The following is an 18515-nucleotide window of genomic DNA, read 5'->3' on the forward strand; positions in this document are numbered from 1 at the left end:
AACAATTCTTTCACCAATAGATTTTGATTGAATCGATAAAAATGTGCATGTTGCCACAATATCGAACGTGCACGCGGGTGAGTCGAACGAACAAAAGCATGGGATTCATTCATATAGAATGTAACGGAAATCTATTTGTTTTGGATATTATTTCGCAATTTTCAGAAATTTATTCATGTTTTAATTGATTGTGATATTAACAAAAACAAACAAATTGACAAAAAGGTTTTTGTGATTAACCTAATCACGAAATTTAGCTTTCAATGAAGCTGGTAATGGAATTACATAGATAACCGTATTGATAAGATATGATCCAATGGCAAAAATGAAAATGAATGCGAAATTCTTCCAAAAAATCAGCGACCATTCAGGTATATCTTTGATATCTTTGAAACGTTGATCTAGATAATGATTACCTGAAAGAAACATGCATTTTCCTGGCACAATATTAGCACTGCAAAGTTCAACCGTATTGTTGGTGGATACATGTGGTACACGTACAAGATCAGTATTGAATTGAAATTCCATAAAATTCAATGTCCATCCAGCCCAATAGTAAATATTAAACCAATTGATATAATAGTAGATATTCGGTGATGCTAACATTGATCGTAGTGTTGTACTGCCGATAATCAACCACGGTGTAAGCAGATAACATGATGTTAATGAAGCTTTGAATGGTGATTTTACAAAACACATTATGGCTATGGTAAATTGTTCGACAAATGTATAAACACCCCAAAGTACTGAACAAAAAATGATCCATCGCTCCAACCAATAACCATCAATACGAAATGGTGTTGTCCAATAGGTAATGCTACCGGCAATGAATATATTCAACATGGTCAATGGCATATTTGCTATTATATTGGTCACGATTAATGATGGTCCACGATATATCGATAGACGAGATGAATCTTCATAGAAACGATTTCGATGTTGAGAAACTGTAACAGAACGAAAACAGTTGGTTGTTATTATTACCAAATGGCTATAGTGACTTACAATAATATGATGTGATAATCGGTGTCATCATTGTGATTGCGGCCATCAAATTGAAAATGATAAAACTTCGTGTTTGAAATGAATTCTGTGTTTCATCCAACGATGGTAGAATGAATGTATACATCAATATGCAAAACAATGGTATCAGACCCAATTTCAGAAACAAGCGTTTCATAATTAGATTCGCACAAAATTGTCGGGCAATCAATGTGGATATAACATTCCAAGCGGATGCCTTCCCATAAGCGGTCAATGGAATACTCAGTGCATTCATCTTTGAATATGGTGTATTATATTTACGATAATCATGGCCATCGATTTTGAATTTATCTACCAATGCTGCTATCTGTGCCGAAGATTCAATGAATCGTTCTCTGGATCGTCGATCAACTGTCGACAGACATACTATGGGAGGAAATGGGGAAAAATGTTTTTCATCGTCATGTTGCAGGTAATTGTGAAATAAACATACAGTAATACATTAATGGATTCTCCAATTCTGGACAGGGAAAACCAATATTACTAAAATAATCCATCATCATTCGTGTGCTACCAGTATAGACAATATCACCTAAACATAAAAATGTAACACGATCGATGAATGGAAATATATCCGAACGTGGTCTATCGATTGTGAAGACAATAATTCGTTGATATTTACGGCAATGATTCGATAACATGGATATTATGAAATATGAATCCAATGGACTAAGATCGCTGGTAGGATTATCCAGTACCATTAATAATGGATCTCGTATCGAATGCATAGCTATGGTTAATCGTCTTCGTTCAGCTTCATTCAATTCGCTCACATCATAATCGGCTAAACTTGATAATGCCGTATCGGCCATCACTTGTTTTACACGGAATCGAATTGTCATATATGATCCATCCGGTAAACGTCTGGGTATCGGCTGTCGGATTGTCATTCTTGCCATATATGTTAATGTTTGACGAACAGATAATCCTTCAATTAGTTCGGTTCTGCGTGAAACGAATCCGCATTGTTCCTGGAACACTCTTAGCGTTAATGGTACATCATTAAGAAGAATCTGTCCACGTGTACTACTACTTTGTTGATTGATACGATGACTAATTAATTCTAATAGGGCTTTCTTTCCCGATCCTTTGCTGCCCAGAATGGCCATCATTTCGCCCGAATGAACCTAAGTTTTGAAATAATTATTCACCAATCACCAATTATGATTATGATTACTAACCTCAAACGAGACATCTTTAAGTATGAGACCAGATGGTGGATAATTGGTCCACTTATTTAATAATGAAAGTCGATTCGGTGTAATCGGTCCAGAATGACAAACACCAACCAATTCCAGAACATGTGGCATGGTAATGGTTTCATTGGTTTCAGCTGGTGATATATTTCTTAAATCATAATTCATCATGATGATGATCAATGATTGATTGAACAAAATGAAATTCAATTTAATTATCCTAATAATAATGATGATGATAATGATTGGCTGTCGATCACAATCGAATTTTCAATCGAATCAAATCATAAAAACAAAACATAAATTAAACATCTGCCTTTTCTTCGGAAAAAACAATTGTTTCGGGCGCCATTGCCTATGCAAACACCTGACGATTATGGTTGTCGTTATCGTTATGTTGTATTGTGAATTGATGAAGAAAACAAACTAAACATAATATGATGAATTTTGTTTTCTTTCCAAAAGTTTTCTCTCATCTCTGTCTCATCTGAATAATTTTTACCTGTTTCTCTTCGAATGAGAATTGTTATTGTTGTTTTGTTTTGTTTTTTTAAAGAGACGTTCGTAACATCATTGTGTGTTTGTGCAAAGATTGTGAATTGTTGATGCTTAAAAACTCATTCATATTCTCTCTCTCTCTCTCTCTTTCAAAGTGACTATTATAATGACAGCCTTTTAAAAAACAAGAAGATTTTTAGACAATTGAAATCTTGAAACAACAGATCGTACGTATAGCATTTGTTTGTCCGCTAAAATTGAGCAGAAAAATACCCGAAACACTTCTTTTTTTGTTGGTTACCGTTTAACATCAATATGAAATAAGTAACCACCACCACCACCACCATCCAACATTAAACATCATCAACAAGTTCGGGCAACAAAACTCTCAAAAAACCGGCTTTTCCGCACACTAAACAACAACAACAACAAGTTGTTCAATAACGAACAACAACAATTTAATGTCGACAATCGACATTTTTCCTTCATTTTCGGATCTATTTTGTTTTATTCATTCGTTGGTTCATTGGTTATGATCAAAACAGCCCAAAAACAAAACAATATTCAGACAGAAATCTGCTAAATTCAATTGAATATTAATGCTTTTTTTGTGGTATTGTTTTTTGCATTTTAGGATGCTAAACTGTGATTATTGTTCATGTGTGTGATGCTAAAATTGTTACCGATTATTTTCTCATTTTTTTGCCATTTAAATTCAATTTGCTCATCTTGTTTTTGTTTTTCGTCTCGATTGTCTTCAAGAATTATCATTCCAGTGACTAGCTTGTGAAGAATTTGATTGTTTATTCACTTTACTGACATTATCAAAAAGCTCGAAAACTTTTCTTTTGTTTGAAATTGTCTAAATGCGATCAATGATGTTGATTTTTAAGTAAGTCCTTTTTAAATTCTTTTTTATCATTTTCTTTGTATCGAACATTCATTTTCAATAATCGATTTCTAGGATAAGTTTGAAAAAGTTTGCCAAAAATGCCACAAAATCTCTAGATTCATATTGGATATTTGATAATCATCTTTTCTACATTATTTTCCTTTGTTATCTTTCTTTAATTATTATTTATCTTTTATCTTTTATTATTACTATTATTTATATTTGTTGTTGACCAATAATGAGGACAATGATGATGAGATATATAATGTGAGCGAAAGTAATCTTTACTGTAGTGACCGAGATTGAATCCTTTGAAATTTCTCTATTTCTTATAATCAGTCAGGATATAATCTTAATAATTTTTTCAATTTCTAATAACCATTTTGTGAATGTAGTGCAATTATTATAATGATTGATAATAGTCTACTTTTCGCAAGTTAAATTCGACTTTACCAACATTTCAATATGGTAATTAATAACTACATTTTGAAAAATACTAGTAAAAATCACAATTATAGTAATGGTCATAGTCATCAACCTAACCTCACTCAACTATGAATCACAGTCATAGGCATGGTCATAGTCAGTAACCTAACCTCACTAAACTATGAATCACAGTCATAGGCATGGTCATAGTCATCAACCTAACCTCACTCAACTATGAATCACAGTCATAGGCATGGTCATAGTCAGTAACCTAACCTCACTCAACTATGAATCACAGTCATAGTAATGGTCATAGTCAGTAACCTAACCTCACTGAACTATGAATCACAGTCATAGGCATGGTCATAGTCATCAACCTAACCTCACTCAACTATGAATCATGGCTTTAGTAAAACGTGCGTATGCAACTAACTTGTTTGAAAATAATGAATATTCATTCATGATTGGATATATGATTAACAGCTATGATGAAACATATATTTCATAAAAAATCATTGAAACAAATTTCATTTGTTTTTGTTTTCATAGGGATTCATCCATTTGTTCCATTTGATGATGATAATTTGATTGATCAATATGATATTTGCGCCATATGACCAATGAATCAAAATGGAAATTATAGAAAATTTCTTTCTTTCTTTTGAACAAGATTTTCGTGTTTATCATTTTCGTTGATTATCATTACATTTCTCATTTCTTATTAGCTTGTTGTCGAATATCATTCATTACATTCAGCAAACAAACAAACAAACAAATCAAATCCAAACTAATTGTCTCAGTAGTTGTTGGATTTTCATTTTTGATTCGGCATTCTTTCCATCATGATGATGATGATGAATCAAAAAGAGTTCGGGTCATATAATTTTCTGACAGGCGATTGTTTGTTTGTTTGTTTCTTATGCTTGATTTCGATTGAAACGAAACAAAACAAAATGAATTGAATATCCATGATGTCCGATTTTATTGTCGATTTGTTTAGTTTAGTTTCGTTAAGGCTTTGTGTGAATCGAATCGGACAATTTCTTGTTATTTTGTTTCTGAAGTGAATTTTTCTTTTATTATCCATGTTAATGATGACCTGATGATGATGAAACAAATTTTTGTTTGATTGGAAAAATTGATTAACATAATGTTGTTGTGTCTGTCTTGATTTTGATTTTTGAAAAAGAAATTGAAAATGTAATTTTTGAACAAGTGTAGTGTGTAAGATATGGCATGAGATGGAAAAGGAATTGATTCAGTTTGCTTGATTAGTGATGCTATAGTGATGGTGGATGGCCAATCAAATAAATCATTGATTCATTGTTCATTTTGACTGACTGGATATAATAATGATCAGATATTATTAGTAAAGAATGTTACAATCAGACAGACAGAACAAAACAAACATTTCAAAAACACATTCTATTTGTTATCTACTTTATTTATCTTTTTTCTGTTTGTTTTTTGATTTTTATGGATAATTTTCATCCGAGTTTTATTTCACTATAGATGACAATGACCATTGGTCATTCAATGGATATACATTGTCTTTAAAATGGATCAAGTTCATAATAATTCGGAAGCGCGCACACAATTGTGCTTGCTTCTATTGTTTTGTTTTTGTTTGAAAAAATTTCATTAGCATTTTCTCTTCAAAAAAATTCTATGCATTTGGAGCCACTCTATGTTTGACCGGCGGCCTTCATTCCATATCATCATCATCAATGTGTGTTGATAATGGTGAATTTTACAATTACGATTATATTGTCATTGTGTGTGTCTTGTGCAGAGAGATAATGTCAAACAAAAAATATATTTTTCCATATTCATAAATGATAATCATTCATTATCATCATTTGACAATGTCAATTCTTTCCACCAAGAAGAAAATTGAATTGGAAATATAATCCTTTCAGGATTTTTGTTTTGTTGTTTTTTTAATTCAAACATCCTTAATGGATTTTTTGTTCAGTAAAATAATCCATCTTTCAAATATTCAGTGTTAAATATTGAATAATGGATGATGATCATCATCATCAAAAAATGTTAAGTATTTTTGGTTTCAAAATTTCAAAACTAAACTATAGAAAGAAATGGGCAAGGAAAATTTTTTTGTTCTGTGTATTAACTCTATTTACACACATCATTATTATATATTTAGATATAGAGAGAGAGAGAGAGAGAGAGAGAGAATGTGATTATGATCTAGGACAGGTGATGTTTGTCTGAATGGAATGAATCAATGAAAAACGAGAACAACAATTCACATCCAATATATAAATGCATCAACAAAATCACCATTTTAACTACCTGAAGGCCTACTTGAATTTCAACGCGACAATATTATTTGAAGAAAAAAAGAGAATCAAGTGATGTGATGATGATGATGGTCATCAACGATAATTATATTTAATTTTAATTTTGTTCAACAATAACCACAATCATCATAGGACATGTGGATGTTTTTTTGGTTTATGATTAATAATTATACAGCATAAACACAATGCTTGTCATATTGTCATTTTGTGTGACCATGTCATTTTATTTGATGTGTGTCTGGATGAACATCCAACATGATGATGGTATATTTATTTATGATCATTCCATGTCAATTTGAATTTTGTTTTTGGGATAATTATCACTTCGAAACATTGTTTTGACATTCTTCTGGGAAAAAGATTTTGTCATTTTTTCCGTCATGATTGTTGAGAGGAAAAGCAATCTGTTCAAATATACATTTTTCTTTACTAAAAATAACTTTTGTTGATATTTTAAAAATAAAGTTGTTTGATCCAATCCGGATAGAATGGATGTATGCTATTATTCAGATATTCATTTCGATTGTCTAATGATCAGGCCAACTAAATGTTTCGATTCTCATTTCTGTGGCAAAATAAAGTTTCGTGCTAAATTGAATTTTGGATCAAAAACATTGTAATGCTTGACACGTTGATGATTGAAACACGAAACGGAAACAAGCAAATGACAAAAATAATTTATCAAAATTTTAGTCATGTTTCACCAAAAACATCTTTGCTTAGTGTGTGGTAAAAATAGTTTTTTTCCCCTAATGAAAATTGAAAAATTAATTCATGGCTGGGCGTTACACAGGTGTCAGATTTGTTAAAATTGTTGAGTGGGTGGATTGTTACAATAATGTTTTTTGTTTAAGTTTGTTTGCGTGGGAGTCATTCATTGCTATTAATTAGTGATACAGTGATATTCAAATTTAGAAAAAAAACTTTATAATGATGTTGTCGAAATAGAAAACGAAATTTTTACGAAAATTGAATTATTCATTTTGGATGATGTTCAAAAAAAATTGAAACGCCCAAAAAATTTTTCGCAAATGGATCAGGATGATGGAAATCGTGATTTTTTTTGAAAAAGAAAAACATTTTTCTTTTTAAATGATGATGAAAATCAGTTTGCATAATCGAATCATAATCGAAAGTTTTTTTTGTTGAAGTTTGAATGGATTCAACAAACAAACAAAAAACATCATTTTGGATCGTTCGTTTGCTTGTTTGAATTAATGCACACAAAAAAAACTGTTCGTTATTTTAGGATTATCGATGTGCGTTTTCTTCCCTCCCCATCACTTTTTTGGAACGATGATCAAGATTGACCTAATCAGATGTTTGTTGATTTTGTCGATAGAAAAAATAAAATCCTGATATGATCTGTTCAAATCATCTTCTTTTATTTCATTTTAGAAAATATGCCTTATGTTGTTGATAGATTATCGAAAATTTGTTTCTAATCGATTTGCAATGATCGTTTTTTACGTCATTGTTTGCCAATCATTTTTGGATAGAAATTTGCAAAGATATTGTGTTGCTTTTTCCATCGATAGTGTGTCGTTTTTTGACATGAAAAGATAATAAAAACTTTTCTTCAATAAAAAAAGGTTTCATCATTTTAAAACTTTTTTCATTCATTCCATATTCCAAACTTGTCAAGATGCCTTGTTTTTTTTCCTTGTTTTCTGTTTGGTTGTTGACAATTTGATTTGAATGAAAGTAAATTTCGGGTAACATTTTATTACCATTTTTCTCTCTCCTTGTTTATTTTCTCTCAACAATATCAATATTGCCAATTAAGACGCCCCGCGAAAAAATCCTAAGTAAGAGATATGGATCCATAATACAGTGCATAAAAGAGAGCAATCCATTTATAATTGTTGTTCAAGCGATTCCAATAAATTATCATTATATCTTTTTTTTCATTAATATTAGATAAAACATGTTTAATGGTCAACATCATCAATATCAGCCATATAATTTCCATTCAACAAAAACACTGTTATCATCGCCTACAACAACAACGGTAGCATCATCATCATCAACAACATCCACATCCACATCAACATTATCCAGTAATGGAAAAGTCGAACATTTTCATGAATGGTCATTATATCGACAGAATTTGAATGATAATTTTAGTGAATCAGTATTACATCAGCAACCAAACAAACAATTCAAAATGAATAGTGTTGCACAAACATTTTCCACATCATCACCACATAACAAACAACATTCCAATCATAACCATAGTAATCATGCATTTCCCTTACGTGAATCAACTGTCAACAATATTCTAAGTCATCCTAAATATGGTGCTAATCAATTCAAAAATCAGGATGCATTTACTTATCTTAGATTTGGTTTACCCAGAGTCAAAACAACAACGACGACAACAACAAACAATAATGATAATAATGGCAATGATGAACAGCGCCAATCATCAAAAAATCCAGCAATCAATATGGTTGATAATCAAAATTCTTCATCCGATGCCATGATAATGAAATCGGCAACGAATCGAATGCCAATGCCAATCAAATCCATCAATAATAATAATAATGATCGATCAGGTTCGGCGGCCATCAATGAGGAATTGAAACGTCGTTTTTGGGGCTCAACCGATTCGGCATTAATTCATCCACCGGCATCATTGTCCGATGTAGATGAATCGGATCGTTCATCCACAAAAGAACCCGTAACGAATCCGAAAAATTATTTCAACAACAATAATAATAATAATAGTAGATATAATCATCAACAGGATCGATTTTTGAAAACACCGATGATTACCAAACCAATTACAATGCGATCAACAACACATCATTCACATCATCCACAAACACCTCATAAAGATTATAATTCAGATTCAGTTGAAGATTTTCATATTGATCATCATCATCATCATCCGACAACCACATCACGACATTCACCATTCGATGATGATATTGATGATGTGAATGGACATAATGAACCGTTCAGTTTGAATCATCATCCACCACAACCACTATCATCATCATCATCATCAGCATCACCATCATTGCCACCACCATTGGCTAAACATCCACATTTAGTTGTTAAAGATTTAATGTATGAAGTGGATAAATCATCAAATTGGCGAAGACTTTGTGGTTTTAGTCGCCAAAAATTACGTATTCTTGAGGATATTAGTTTTGATGTTCGCGGTGGGGAATTAATGGCCATTTTAGCGTCATCAGCCAACGAAGGTCAAGCATTATTGGATGTATTAAGTTCACGTCATGATCATCGTAACGGTACAGCGCGTGCTGAAATCTATCTGAACGGTGTATTAATATCGACCAAACATTTAAGCAATATGATTGCATATGTAACAAATGATATGCATCTATGTTCCACAATGTCAACAAGACAGGCATTATTGTTTGCCGGCCTATTAATAGGACCGGCATCAAGAAGTTCCACCGATGTGAAACGTTTGACAAGAACATTATTGGAAGAGCTTAATTTGGGTGAAGTTCGTCACACAAAACTATCGGAATTAACTTATTCCGAACGACGACGTTTACATGTTGCAATGCATCTTTTACTTGACACTGAATTATTGTTGATTGATCAACCGCTTTTCGGTCTGGATATATTTGATTCCTTTTTTATGATTGAATATCTTCGACAATGGGCAATGATTGGCGGCCGAATTGTCATAATGACATTATCACCACCAACATATGAAGTGTTCACAATGATACATCGTGTATTGTTGATTTCCACTGGACGACCGTTATTTGTTGGACCGAGGAAAGATTTTCTTCGTTATTTCAATTCGATTGGTTATCCGTGTCCATCGTTTAAAAACCCAAGTGATTATTATCTTGATCTTGTCACCATCGATGATTTAAGTGAAGAAGCATTGTTAGAATCACGTCAACGTATTGAAAATATTGCCGATATTCACAGCCGTCGATCAATGACAGAAATTTTTAGTTCAATGCCCGGACCACCAGCCGTATTACCGGCTCCATTTCGACGAGCCAATTTTGCTATGCAATTTTTGGCACTTTGGATGTAAGTGATCAACATTCAATATCAATTTGATTTTCATTCAAAACTTTTGTGATTCTCTTTTTTTAAAACAAGACGTGCATTAATATTTAGCTTTCCATACAATGTTGTTGATTTATTCAATCGTTTTATAATAACATTGATATCATCATTGATTATTGGTGCTATTTATTGGCAAATTCGTACTGGTCGTGAACAAGAATTTGTATGGGATCGTATTGGCTTTATTAATACAATGATTTCCATCGGAATCATTCCAATATTGATGATCGAATTCATCAATGGTAAGTTTTTTGTTGTGTTGTGCAACCAGCAATGCAAATAGCAAATCCTATCTATCATTTGTTGAATATAGCTTACACGGAAAAATTGTACATAATATCCGAAATCAATCAAAGATTTTATTCACTGCCTGCTTATTTATTGGCCAAATTACTTTATTCGGCGCCGCAAACAATTTTGATCGGTCTTGCATATGCATTACCGGCCTGTTCAATGGCCGGTCTGCAATTACATTCGAATCCGAATTCGCTACCATTATATTTATTATTGATGTTGTCATATTTTATAGCATTACGTTCGTTTATTATTGCTATCGTGTGGATATGTAATCGTCGTTCAAATGCTTTGTTTCTGTTTGGATTTTTATTCACTCTTTTCCTATTATCATCCGGCATCAACATTCAATATCGAAACATATCAATCACGCATCGTTGGCTACGTCAAGTATCACCGATTCGATGGTTACATGAAGCAATTGTTGCATGGGAATTCGAACCAAATACCATCATTACGGCCAATTCGATAGATAATAATGGTGTTTTGAGCAGTAGCAGTAGCAATAGTATTATGTCATCATTCTTATGCAGTAGAAATCCTGTGATTCAACAACCAAATGCCATATTGGTTCGTGCTGATTGTGGTTTTCAAACACGATCCAACATACTCAAATGGTTCGAATATCAAGGTAATATAATCAATAATTTTATCCATTATATTCAATCAATCAATCAATAATAATCTTTTGACACCTTTTCCCTATTATTATTATTATTATCATTAATCAGGAGGAAATATCTTTCAATCCAATCTCCGACCTAGTTGGCATGCATTTATCGCTTTATTCATATTATTTATCGGTTCATTTATAATCGGTTCAATCATATTTTGTTTACGTGTTTATTATTTCGATAGTGATTATCATCAATGTTCAATCAAAAAACATCAAGATCACCATCATTTGCCCCAATCGACAGCCAGGCATCGCAATATTCGATGATAATCATCATCTTTACCAACCATCCATACAATTGCAATATATTTTTGTGTATATTATTTTTTTCTTTCTCTCACACTCGTCTACGTCACATTTTGTGTATTCAATAAACAAATTTTCTATTTCCGGCCGGTATTGACCGGTCACGATTTTTTTGTATATCATTTTCTTTTTTAGAACAATTTTTTTCCTAGTTTGTTTGTTTGTTTGCCTACCAAATATAACTGATCGATTATTAATATCGATAATGATTATTTTAATAAAACGTTTGAATTTTTCTCGAAGAAAATCGTGTTTAATATCAAAATAGATTATGATCGAAGTAAATTGAAGGTGTTTTCGCACTTTTTTTGCTATAGTTTGAGTTTGTGTCATTGTCCTACCGGCCTTTTATTGTTCGATTATGGTGTTTGTCGATAGTTGGATATTTCTATTACTGTGATAATGATCATAAGTGTTTGATTTTGCTTCAATCTGATCCGGTTTATATAACGATGTGAATCAGCAGAAAAAATTGGGAAATTAAGATTCATTTTTTTTCATTTTGATATGTAATGCTGTTATTGTTTCCGATTATTATAGTATCTATTTGATTGATTGATTGATAATTTAGATAATTATATATGAATGATAACAATGTTCAATTTTTCACTACCGATATTTTTCTCTCACTCTCTGATCATGGATTTGATGGATTCAATCATCAAATTATCTTTCAGGTGTGTTTTTCTTTCAACAATGGTGACATGATGATAACTGATCAAAAAATGAAATGAAATGAAAAAATAATCATTAAGATTAATGAATTTATTTTCTTCACAATCGATTGTCGTGATTCGATTATCATTATAAGGATGATTGTTTTTGTTTATGAACATAACATTTTATTTATTATTATTATTATTTCGTTCATCATCATCATGATGGCCTGATTCTTATTTTTTGAATCAAATTTTCCTTTTACGCGTGAACATTTTCATGTACTGAAAGCATGTTTCAAATTTGAATTGTTTGGTTTGTAATACATTGTTTTCATTTCAACATTCAGATTCATCGTCATTACTTTATACCTTAAAGGCTATTTTGATTAAATAATAATAATTAATGTAATTATTGTTACTGTTATTATCACTGATCTAATTCTGACGATAATGATGATTAATTCCTTTCTTTTAAAAAAAGTATTGAATTAGTTTGATTGGCAATTGTTTTTATTTAATCCATTTAAATTAATGTTTGCATGATTTTTCTACATTGTTTATGGGGGGATATTGACAAATTGACAATACCTGACTATTGTGTGTGTGAGAACATGATTTAATTGTTAATAATCAAATTATATGATTAGAATTGTGTTTGTTTTGATGAATTTTCACCACGAATAATCGACATCAAGTTCACAATGTTCATCTGATTTAACATGGCAATCCTGATTGTTGATAGCACAAACACCTTCCAATGTAAATACTGGTCCACGTCCACATGAATTATATGCCCATCCATTAAAACAATAACGTTTACCCGGTATCAGATTGTTCATTATAATCCGTTCATCTGATTTGATCATCACAGACTCAATTATATTATTATCACAATTATTATTATTATTACTAACTTGAACGAAATTTCTTAACAATTCCATAGCCAATAAGCCATAGCTGATATCCAATAATATCATTATCATTGCAATTGATGGTGCCCCAATAATCAATCGAATGATTATAGCCATATTGATTGGTTGGATAACGAATTTTCAATTCAATTCTTGTACATTGGGCATATTCCACTGTTGCATATGGTTTACAACGTGGTGGTGCTGAGTGATAACAATTGGGACGATATTGTATTTTGTGGCTGCCAGGTAGTTTTCGAGAAATTTCTCTTACAGCTAAGGACAGGAAGTGTGGAAATGAAATATGAGAATCGATCAATCAATAAACAAATTACCTCGTTTGTTGCTACTATGAACAATTGAAAATTGATCCACATAAAGTTTGAATATTTTTCTTTCCAACAAGATTGAATTTGTTTGTTGTTGTTGTCGAATCTCACAACGATAAATAATGGTGGAAATATGATTCTCATTCACAATCAAATATCGATCACCATTGAAACAAGTTTGATGATTCACTATGTTTGACTTATTCGTTTGTTGTTGTCGTTGTTGATTGCCCACTGCTATTTTCTCATTGACCTTTTTGTTTGTCGTATGATCAATTTGATTGAATAATAATGATTGATTACTTTGTATTGACCAATCATTTGTTAGTTCGTATCGACACCAAATATATTGATATGATAATGATCCATCTTCATCATCATTATGATTACATTCAAGTAGAACATTTTCCTCAACATTAACAACTAAATCCATTACATTCGATGATGATCCATTCGAATGATTATGATGATGATGATTATATTTACTGGATGATATTTCGTTTGTAATTATGAATGTTGGATAATTGAACAATAATAATAGAATAATGATGATTTTAATTTTAATTTTAAAAATTGAATGCAATCTACAGTGATTAGATTGCCTCCAGATGATTGATAAATTTTGATTAAACAGTAGTAAACATTGTATAATGATGATGATGATAAATTTTTTCTTTTCATCATCCGAATTATTATTTTCTTTCAAGATTTTTGCAATAAAAGACATCGGTGATGATGATGATGATAGAAAAACATAATGATGATTATGACATGATGAAGATGAAATGATTGACTTTAAATGACATCGTTTATGATGATTATGATGATAGTTGTTGGCTTTTGTTATTATGTCTGCTGTTGTCATTGTTTGTTTGACATTTGATTAGGGATAAATTTAGAATGATGTCTATTAAAAAAACTTGGTTATGTTGAAAAGATTGATTGATTGATTCACTTTTCACACCGGTTGTTAATAATGTAATTATATGAATTTTATTTCATTTTTTACGGTTTGCTCAGAAAAAAGAAAAATTCAAAGACTTGAGGCAATCATCAACCACTTGTTGCATGATCATCATCATCATCATAACCAGAACTTGCCACAATGTAAATTTCAAATGTCACATCATGATGAAAAAAATCCTTGTTCTCATTTTTTTATTTCAGCAAAATAAAATTGTTACATTGAATTTTGTGGAAACATGACGTTTAACGAGATGTGAAATGTTTGATTTGTATCGAATTATATAATGATGCTGATCATTTTTACTCACATCTAATCTGTGCGCGAAATCTTTAGATCGGTTCCGGTTACAATTATTATTGGTTTGTTTATATAGGTTAACTTAGCTTTTTTGTTGATAACCACTTTCAATTTTATCGATAATCGATTGATTATTGCATTGATAATGATGATTTATTCGTGACAAGATTAATCATGAGAGAATCTTTTTTTCGAATGATTATGAAAGTATAACATGGGAATCAAAATGTCAGCTTTTTTGCTCATACATAATGTATAGATGTTTGTGTGGATATAGCCGAGAAATTTATAAATTATTTTGTTGAATTTCGGATTTGTAAAAATCTTCAGGATGATGATGGTTAACTGATAACTAATTTAGTAAAAGTCACACAATTATTTTTCATTGATTGATATTTTAGATCGAATCGATTCAATTAACATTGCCAAAAAGCAAACAAACATAAACATCAAAACAAAACAAACTATGGTTTACACTGAATGAATCTGAAAAAATGGGCAGAGTTTAATGAATAATTTTGTTTTCTTTTTTGATTATCAACCAACAACAAGATGATGTGGCCAATTTTTGAAGAAGAAAAAGATATGAAGATTTGAAGATTCACTGGAAATTATCATAATGATCAACAAAACCACCCAACATGATGGAATTTATTATCATCACATCACATTGATTCATTCATTTTTTTCATCATCATAAATCAACTAAATTGGTCAAAAGCAATCTAACCTGACCAGTGTTTTTCACAAAAAAAGTTGTTTTATTTTGGAAAATGTATTCAAGAGGGTGATAGAAAGAATGATAGAAAGAATTCACCACTATGCAAAAACATGAACTGAACAATGGAAATAGAAATTTCAAGTTTTTTATCCAAAAAATGATGCTTGTGAATAAATTTCTCTGTTTTTTCTTCTTTTTCAAGAAATGAATAAACAAAACACCAATTAACTTTGAATTTTTTTCAGTTTCCAGATTTCAAGTGATTTATCGATTGGATTGTCTGATCAAATTAATTATGGCAGAATAAATTTAAAAATTAAACAAACATCATCGGATTTTGAATATGAATGAATGGAATATCATTTTGTTTATTTATTTTAAAAATTTCAATTCACAAAAGTAATCAATTTCAAATGGTAAGAATAATCGATTATTTCTGTTACTGGTTGATTTGTTTCATTGTATTCTGATTAGTAGTGGTGGTGGCCTTCATATCGATCATCGATAATGATGAGTTCATTTGATGATCATCATTCAGAATGATTGCTGCTTGTTGATCGATTAATTGATTATCATTGCGTTTGTCATCTTTTTCCGATCTGATGATTTTATTCGATGATAGTGATGATAGTCGAGGTGTTGGTGAAGGATGAATTGATTGGGAACGTTGTCTATTATTATTATTGATAATTCTTTTACCATCATTATCGATTAATTGTTTGGTCATCGAATTGATTATAACCGGCAATCTTATGTCCAATATTGATCCTTTATCCGATATAATCTATATAATGGAGTGAGGAATTTTGTTAGAAACCATTATTACACACAAAACAAAACATAACATACATTGGCATTCATTGCGTAAAGTTTATTGGTTATATCACGACCAATTAAAATGTTTAGAATTTTATTCATTTGTTTGTCTTTGGCCAGATAGTATTCTAATTGTATTCGATTCCAACAAAGTATACGACATTGTGTGATGGCAATCAATGAAACATTAAAACGATTATCATCAATTATTGATCGATGACAACTTTCTTCCTCATTATTATCGGTTGTTGTTGATGATGTTGATGTTTTTTCATTGATTTTATTTGAATGATGAATCTCCTTTGATTTGACTAACATTGATGATGATGATAATGATTTTATTGTATTCGAATGACAACAACAGCTTTCCCATTCGGGTGAATCCAAAAATTCACCCGGTTTTATTGAATGAAGAAAATGATTTTTCGATAATACATTGATCCTGTTCAACAACAACAAAAATTAATAAATTTTTCTCCAATAGATTTTTTTTACTTACTTTCCGGATATAAGTAATGATAAACGATTATTGGCCGTTATTTTTTCGGTTGCATATGATTCACCGGAATGTAATGTAATTAATTTACCTTGATGAATTAATCGTTTGAATGATTCACGACTAATGCCAACAATGGCAAACAGTTCATTATATGTTTCTTCCAATTCTTTATTGAATTTAATATATCTTGTTTGATATAATTCATTGGCAATTCGCAGAATATTCACACACAAAAATGTTATCGACCATCCTAACAGGCTAGGAACGGTGATGAAACATATTTTGGAAATCCATATGATTAACAATAAATTAGATATGGCCAAAATAAAATGAATAAACAGTAGACAATATTTTCCATTGGGCACTAGATATACAATCAATAAACTAATATATGCCAATTGATATAGAATCGATGTTGCATCATCTGACCAACAATTCACATTCACTGTATTATTGGTCACTGTATGATTGTTATTCGTTATATTCACCATTGGCATTGATGATAATGGTTCATCAACAAATATTGTGCTGTTTTTATTCAATAATAATGATGATAATCTTCTTTTAGCAATATCCGACGATGATTCTGGTAACAACATTTTTTTATCATTAATTTTATTTTAACAAATTTGTTTTTTCACACCATGTTGATTGACATGTCAAGGATTATTTGTTTGTAAAAATCAAATATAAACTCTTTGATTGATTGATTAATTCATTATCAACAACGAACGAACCATATGGAATATACCAAACTGACATATGCCAAGAATTTTTAGTAGGTTTTAAAAGCCAAAAAAAGAAAATCAATATAAAACAACAAACAAAAATTCTCAATTTATGATTGATACTTGATCGATTACTGCAATGAATATTTCTTGTCTGCCTTGTGTATGTTCAGTCTTGAAAAAAAAGAAATTTCTCGTTAGTTTCTGCCTTTTTCTTTCTTTTCGGTGCGTGTTTACTTCCATTTCTTAATTCTGGCATTTTCGATTATTATTAGTCATTATTGCACAAACGAAATGAGACATGTGCAATTTCTAATTTTAAACCAAAATCGGGACAATAAACGCGTTGGTTGGTTAGTTGACAACAACAACAACAACGATGACAGTTATCCCCAATTCTTTATTTGAATTTCTTTTTACTTACTTGCTTATTGCCATCATCATAATCATCATTATCAAAACATTTCATTTCATTTTTTATTACTTTTATTTTATTATTACATACTGCTACTTTTTTGTTGATGAATTCACAAACAAAAAAATATTGATCGTTAAAGAATTGCAGTAAACTTTGTCTTGATTGATTGATAGATGATGATGATGATTGCACATTTGAAAGTAAAAATGTTTTATTTTTTGTCTGCTCTTGATTCTACGGAATTATCATAATGGATTTAATGATGATGATAATGAAACTCGAACCAAAAAAAACAATGTTATTTAGTCTTTATCAAAAGGAATATTATAAATGTGTGGGAGGAGGGGGGAAGGACAACATTCGATTCGATTCTTAAGCGAAAATAAGCGCGCGAAATATGAAACATTTGTTTTGACAGCCAATAGATGGCATTAATATGCAAGATTCTC

The 18515-nt window shown here is 30.8% G+C and overlaps 4 protein-coding genes across 5 annotated transcripts; 1 reads left to right on the top strand and 3 right to left on the bottom strand.

Annotated features, from left to right (window-relative positions):
• Window positions 1-147: 147 nt before the first annotated feature.
• On the bottom strand, window positions 148-2411 carry LOC113795554 (ATP-binding cassette sub-family G member 5). Its single transcript, XM_027345742.2, has 4 exons — window positions 2226-2411; window positions 1478-2171; window positions 1006-1410; window positions 148-947 (listed from the first exon to the last, which is right to left on the bottom strand). Exons 1-4 carry the CDS (start codon window positions 2409-2411, stop codon window positions 241-243), a joined length of 1992 nt encoding a protein of 663 aa, XP_027201543.1. The 3' UTR covers window positions 148-240.
• Window positions 2412-3078: 667 nt separating this feature from the next.
• On the top strand, window positions 3079-11828 carry LOC113795552 (ATP-binding cassette sub-family G member 8). Its single transcript, XM_027345740.2, has 5 exons — window positions 3079-3630; window positions 8298-10406; window positions 10479-10687; window positions 10759-11370; window positions 11471-11828. Exons 2-5 carry the CDS (start codon window positions 8305-8307, stop codon window positions 11680-11682), a joined length of 3135 nt encoding a protein of 1044 aa, XP_027201541.2. The 5' UTR covers window positions 3079-3630; window positions 8298-8304; the 3' UTR covers window positions 11683-11828.
• Window positions 11829-12868: 1040 nt separating this feature from the next.
• On the bottom strand, window positions 12869-15312 carry LOC113795569 (uncharacterized). Its single transcript, XM_027345760.2, has 3 exons — window positions 13627-15312; window positions 13295-13567; window positions 12869-13233 (listed from the first exon to the last, which is right to left on the bottom strand). Exons 1-3 carry the CDS (start codon window positions 14483-14485, stop codon window positions 13052-13054), a joined length of 1314 nt encoding a protein of 437 aa, XP_027201561.2. The 5' UTR covers window positions 14486-15312; the 3' UTR covers window positions 12869-13051.
• Window positions 15313-15940: 628 nt separating this feature from the next.
• On the bottom strand, window positions 15941-18450 carry LOC113795570 (popeye domain-containing protein 3-like). 2 transcript variants are annotated; one of them, XM_075822585.1, is made up of 4 exons: window positions 18073-18450; window positions 16921-17960; window positions 16455-16863; window positions 15941-16389 (listed from the first exon to the last, which is right to left on the bottom strand). In XM_075822585.1, exons 2-4 carry the CDS (start codon window positions 17517-17519, stop codon window positions 16045-16047), a joined length of 1353 nt encoding a protein of 450 aa, XP_075678700.1. In that variant the 5' UTR covers window positions 17520-17960; window positions 18073-18450; the 3' UTR covers window positions 15941-16044. The 2 variants fall into 2 exon arrangements, with proteins under 2 accessions (XP_075678700.1, XP_027201562.2); XM_027345761.2 differs by having other exon boundaries at window positions 16921-18157.
• Between the last annotated feature and the right edge of the window lie 65 nt (window positions 18451-18515).

The sequence above is a fragment of the Dermatophagoides pteronyssinus genome, unplaced genomic scaffold (assembly GCF_027571235.1).
Source record: "Dermatophagoides pteronyssinus isolate colony J.1.1.1.1 unplaced genomic scaffold, Derpt_VIB-CSIC_2022.12 sq0018, whole genome shotgun sequence".
Lineage (NCBI taxonomy): Eukaryota > Metazoa > Arthropoda > Arachnida > Sarcoptiformes > Pyroglyphidae > Dermatophagoides > Dermatophagoides pteronyssinus.

Coding starts and splice junctions, on each gene's coding strand:
- LOC113795554 (XM_027345742.2), bottom strand. CDS start 2,411: ATGATGAATTATGATTTAAGAAATATATCACCAGCTGAAACCAATGAA. Junction 2,172..2,225: donor TTAAAGATGTCTCGTTTGAG/GTTAGTAATCAT, acceptor TTCAAAACTTAG/GTTCATTCGGGCGAAATGAT. Junction 948..1,005: donor GATTATCACATCATATTATT/GTAAGTCACTAT, acceptor GTTCTGTTACAG/TTTCTCAACATCGAAATCGT.
- LOC113795552 (XM_027345740.2), top strand. CDS start 8,305: ATGTTTAATGGTCAACATCATCAATATCAGCCATATAATTTCCATTCA. Junction 10,688..10,758: donor GATGATCGAATTCATCAATG/GTAAGTTTTTTG, acceptor TGTTGAATATAG/CTTACACGGAAAAATTGTAC. Junction 11,371..11,470: donor CAAATGGTTCGAATATCAAG/GTAATATAATCA, acceptor ATCATTAATCAG/GAGGAAATATCTTTCAATCC.
- LOC113795569 (XM_027345760.2), bottom strand. CDS start 14,485: ATGACAACAGCAGACATAATAACAAAAGCCAACAACTATCATCATAAT. Junction 13,568..13,626: donor TCATAGTAGCAACAAACGAG/GTAATTTGTTTA, acceptor TCCTGTCCTTAG/CTGTAAGAGAAATTTCTCGA. Junction 13,234..13,294: donor TGTTAAGAAATTTCGTTCAA/GTTAGTAATAAT, acceptor TGATCAAATCAG/ATGAACGGATTATAATGAAC.
- LOC113795570 (XM_075822585.1), bottom strand. CDS start 17,519: ATGTTGTTACCAGAATCATCGTCGGATATTGCTAAAAGAAGATTATCA. Junction 16,864..16,920: donor TCATTACTTATATCCGGAAA/GTAAGTAAAAAA, acceptor GTTGTTGAACAG/GATCAATGTATTATCGAAAA. Junction 16,390..16,454: donor TTTACGCAATGAATGCCAAT/GTATGTTATGTT, acceptor TCCATTATATAG/ATTATATCGGATAAAGGATC.